The 4,772-nt window shown below is 46.4% G+C and overlaps 1 protein-coding gene across 1 annotated transcript; it reads right to left on the bottom strand.

The window, feature by feature from the left end:
- Positions 1–2,369: 2,369 nt before the first annotated feature.
- LOC135438637 (insulin-like growth factor-binding protein complex acid labile subunit) lies at positions 2,370–4,348 on the bottom strand. The gene is made up of 2 exons (XM_064697011.1): positions 2,629–4,348; positions 2,370–2,538 (listed from the first exon to the last, which is right to left on the bottom strand). Exons 1-2 carry the CDS (start codon positions 4,264–4,266, stop codon positions 2,524–2,526), a joined length of 1,653 nt encoding a protein of 550 aa, XP_064553081.1. The 5' UTR covers positions 4,267–4,348; the 3' UTR covers positions 2,370–2,523.
- Between the last annotated feature and the right edge of the window lie 424 nt (positions 4,349–4,772).

Genomic DNA, 4,772 nt, shown 5'->3' with positions numbered 1-4,772 from the left:
GCGTGCGAGTATTAATAATGCGTTCAGGCCAACGGCGGTGCCTGGATTTGGTTGTGGTTGCGCCGCCAAATGTGGCACGAAATGTGATTGTGATTGTGTGTCTGTGTGTGTGTGTGTGCTGCCTCTTTTATAAAGTGCAAAAAACGTTGTACTCTTTTCCACATTCACATTCGATAAAAATCGCATGATCATAAATTTACACTTTGCACAGCCTCCGCGGCAACGCCCACCCCGAAAACGGCAAAAGGGGTGAGCCGGCGGCGGCGGCGGCGGGGAGTAGCATTGCTGCGGGTTGCGGGCTGTGTGTGCTGGCCTCTACTCTAGTGGCACGCAATAATGCTCTGTGAACTGGACGCTCCTGGACGCGTGAACGATTGGTAAATTGTTGCGCTGACCGCCCCCTCCACCCGTTGAGTTTCATTTCTTGCTCTGTTTTTTTTTCTGCGAGTTGCACGTTGCACGTTGCTGGTCGCTTGTGGCACAATTGCAATCGCTGCCTTTCGATTTTATTTCTTCTGTGCTTACAAATCGTTGAAATATTTTTCATACAGAAAAAGCCGCGCGCGCTTCACTTTTGAACGCCCACAAGAAACGCGCTGGTGTGAAGATTTTTTTAATTGCCGCGCGTTTTGCGCGCGTCCCAAAACGCTAACACAATGCGTGCGAAAAACGCTAGCAAAACGCGTGGTAGCTTAAACTAATTTCAATGCTGTCTCGCTCTAAGCTTTACACTTGATTAGGCAAGTGTGTGTGTGTTGGTAAGGGGAGGGGGGTGACGAGTAGGGGGCGAGGCCTGTTTGCATAATTAATGCGCTGCACATAATTTGCATATTTCTAATTTAATCGAAATGATTTCACAACATCCACAAAAACAATAAATCCAAATTGAATATGCAGCTATAACAACAACAACAACAACAACAAATGCAATGAGGCAAGGCCGTGCAATGCTGCCATCAATGCGCCCCTCTGGCCAAAAACCCTCTGTCCCATTTTGTGCTATGTGTGCATGTCGCTGTAACATTATAAATAAATCAAAATACAATTTCTCAGAAATTGCGATGCCATATCAAAATCTTGAGTGCGAGTGCGCGCTGGCACCCAAGCCCGAAACCCAGCACCCGTCGCCCGTCGCCCGTGGCCCGTGGCCTGTTACCCAGCAGAACCCTCTAAACATGGTCACAATTTCCACCCAAAACATGTCGTAGGCAAATCTGGCCAGAAGGGGGCGGTCCAAGGCAGCGTCGCGCAAGTGCAGGCGGCAACGGAGGCGGAAAAGTCGTTGTTCAAGTTGTTCCTGTGTTGGGATGTGTTGTCGTTATTGGTCAGGCGGAGGCAACAACAACTGGCTGCCACCGCGAGGCAGTCACATGTTGCACACACGACTTGTCCTCTGCCTCATGCCGTGCAATTATTTTGAACTTAAATTCGTATTTTGTACGAATCTGGCAAATGCATCTTGTCTCTGCGACGACTGCCTTGTGTGTGCCTGGGCAACATTTCATATGCAAACCTAGATGCCAATATGCAACAAGAACAACAGCCACAGCAGCAGCAACAACATCTACAACAACAACAACAACAATGGCAACAACAATGTCAGCATGCAACTTTAACTAGCGCTAAATTGTCAGCAATTGTCGTTTAGTTCATGCAGCTTGAAATGCTTGGCAACATGCTGCTCTGCAACATGTGGCTGCAATAAAGTTTATACACTGTCCAGAAAAATTGGAGTATAATTGGAAAACTGAGCAAAATATGTGCGCAAAGTTGAAAAATATATTCCGAATCTTTGCTGATTACAGTAAAGTTAATACACTGAGCGAAAAAGTCAAAATACTTCTAAAATAAAATGGGATTGTATATTTCGTTAGTTGGAAATAAATTTTTCCCAATACCAATAAAGCTCATACACTGTGTTAAAAATTATAAATAAAACTACGATATGAAGATGAATATGTGCCTAGAAAAATTTGTAAATAGGCAAAGACTTACACTGCAGAAAAGATTTAAATATATGTATGTCTAATAAAATCCGTTTCTGGACTGACAACAAATTCTACTAACTATTTTGTAGCTAGAAATCAATTTTTTTTGCAACATGAGACTGCAATAAAGATTATACACTGTAAAAAATGTTTGAAATAATTTATAGAACTTTTGTTAAATTTTGTAGCTGCTGTTGATTAATTTTGATTAAAATATTTACAGCTTGCATAAAGCTTATACACAGTGAGAAAATGCAAATGTAAAACTCAAAATCAAGCATCAAAAGTTGTTGCTCGTAATAATAAAAGAGTTTTCTTCCCTACATACATATATATTTTTACATAGCTTTTAATATTATATAATATATAATTATATTTACAATTATTTATATATCTATTCGCGCATGTTTTATACATTTTATTATTTATTTGTATTCTTTAAAAAAAAATAGCAATTTGTTTTTAAATAAATTTACCTTGTGTTGCCAATTGATTTGTGCTAAGGATTTCTCTAAGTGCATGTTTGCTCTCACATTTAATCACTTGAGCTCTGTTGGATGGGGGCAAAAGTGGAAAATAAAAAAAACAAAACAAAAAAGAAAAAATAATAATACAAAAATAATCAAACGCCAATTCATACTTGAGAGTCCTGCTCGTCGAGGCGCCTGGGTCTGGTGCCATTGGCCACGGCCGGCTGCATGCCCATGATCCAGTGGTGCATGCGTCGCAGCCAGCCCTCCTCCTCCAGGATGCGATAGAGCTGCATCAGCAAGATGATGAACACCACCAGCAGGGTGAGGAAAGCCAAGACATCACGTGTCGTCCAATATGGATGAATGCCGGTGACACCCGCTCGTGTTTGAGCCTGTGCCGCCTCCGGCTCCGCTGGCTCATCCAGCGTTGTTCTGGCGTCCATGCTGCTGTCCGGCTTGTGCAGGCAGTGCACGGGCAGGTGGACGCCACGATCGCTCAGGTAGAGCATCATCTTGTGCATAAAGCTGTAGCTGCCCTCGGTATCGCAGATGCCCAGCTCCTGCAGATGCGGATGCTGGCGATGGAAGAGCTCGTGGTCGAACTGATGCAAGCGATTGCCCTCCATATGCAGGCGCTGCAGGCGTGGCAGTGCTGCAAAGTTTTGTGCACTCACCGCTAGCATATGATTGTAGGATATGTCCAGCTGAAGCAGATGCGTCGGCAGCAGCGCCGTATCCGGCGGCAGACTGCGCAGCTGATTGTGGGCCAGATTCAGGTGGGTGAGACTGGGCAGCAGGAGGCTCAGGCTGTCCGCACTGGACAGCGATTCAATTTGGTTTTTGGCCAGATCCAGACGCTGCAGATTCCACATGCCCTGCAGCAGCAACCATGTTGCATTGCCGCTCAGCTGATTCCCATGCAGGTCCAGTTCGATGACGGCGCTCTTATCGCCAATGCTGAGCTGCGTAAGCGTATTTTTGCCTGCCTGCAGATTGATAACGCCGCCTTCGATGATTAGGCGCCGCAAACCGCTGTTCTCCAGCATCAGCTGTTGAACGCCCAGCAGATGCAGCTCCTCCAGCTGGCCACAATTGCTTAGATCGAGCAGACGCAACTGGGACAGTGCTGCCAAGGAGTTGGACTCAAACTGTGCCAGCTTATTGCCACTTAGCAGCAGCGTTTGCAATTTGCCATTGCCGGCAAAGGTGTGTCCATTGATCTGTCTAATCTCATTGTCACTCAGATCGAGGTGTCTGAGATTTGTGAGTGCTCCAAAAGCGCCCTCCATCAGCTGCGTGATCCCATTGCCCTGCAGTCCCAGTAGCTGCAGCTGCGCCAGACCCTCAAAAGCCTGGGCGTGCACAGTCAGTATGATATTGTGGTCGAGTTGGAGCACCTGCAGCTGCTGCAGTGTCCCAAACTGTTGCTCCTTCAGCCGTCCGATGTGATTCCGCTGCAGCAGCAGTTCCCTCAGCTGCGGCGTCGCCTGGAAATCCTCCTTGTTAACATGGTAAACGCTGCAGTTCTGCACCAGCAGGCTGCGCAGATTGGGCGCCTGTCGCAGCAGCTCCACGAGCGGCACACGCATGCGACAGTTGCCCAGCAGCAGCTGCTGCAACTGCGGCACTTGGCCGCCCGCGTAGCGCAGTGGTCGCTGATAGTCGCTCTGCAGCTCCCACAGACGGCAGACGGCGTCCGGGCAGCTGGCGCTCAAATTCAGGCGTTCGTTGTCATCGTAGACGGGCGCTGCTAGCAGGCACTGTGCTCCGAGCAGCAGCAGCAGCAGCAGACATAGCTTATACATTACTGCAATACTTCCGATACTTCCGATACTATATACTATATTTATATTCTGCTCGATTTTGTGAGCGCTACAACCGAAGCTTGAAAACGCGCTAAATGCACTAAAGTCACGATCGACCTAGACGACGACGGCTGCTGCGGGCTTATCGCCAGGCTCAGCTGTGTCGATAGAGTGAGAGAGATGGCGGGGAGGGAGGTACGGGCTGATGATTTACCATTTACTTATATGCTTACCCAGATAAGCCGGACAGCAAGCGTGTGTAATATTATTTCCCCTCTGGGAAGCTCTTCGAACACCCAAATGGCTCGTCAGCAACAATGTTGAATTGAACATTTTATTTAATTTTTTTTTGTTTTCTTTGTCAGTTGAATAAAAGTAATGCACTCGCGTCCATCTATATAGGTCCGGCGTGTAGGATATAAGTAAAATGAATCAATTTTCAAATTTAAATGTTTAGTTATTTATCGTTTACAACTTCCATTTCTTAAGATGTACATAATACAATA

This window comes from Drosophila montana, unplaced genomic scaffold, assembly GCF_035044405.1.
Source record: "Drosophila montana isolate Dmon_TW-CO22-7 unplaced genomic scaffold, ASM3504440v1 contig_3848_1, whole genome shotgun sequence".
Classification (NCBI taxonomy): domain Eukaryota; kingdom Metazoa; phylum Arthropoda; class Insecta; order Diptera; family Drosophilidae; genus Drosophila; species Drosophila montana.
Note: the sequence above shows the minus strand (reverse complement) of the source record. Positions and strands in the feature narration are given on the sequence as shown.

Excerpts from the sequence above, each read along its gene's own strand:
- LOC135438637 (XM_064697011.1), bottom strand. The coding sequence starts at position 4,266 with ATGTATAAGCTATGTCTGCTGCTGCTGCTGCTGCTCGGAGCACAGTGC.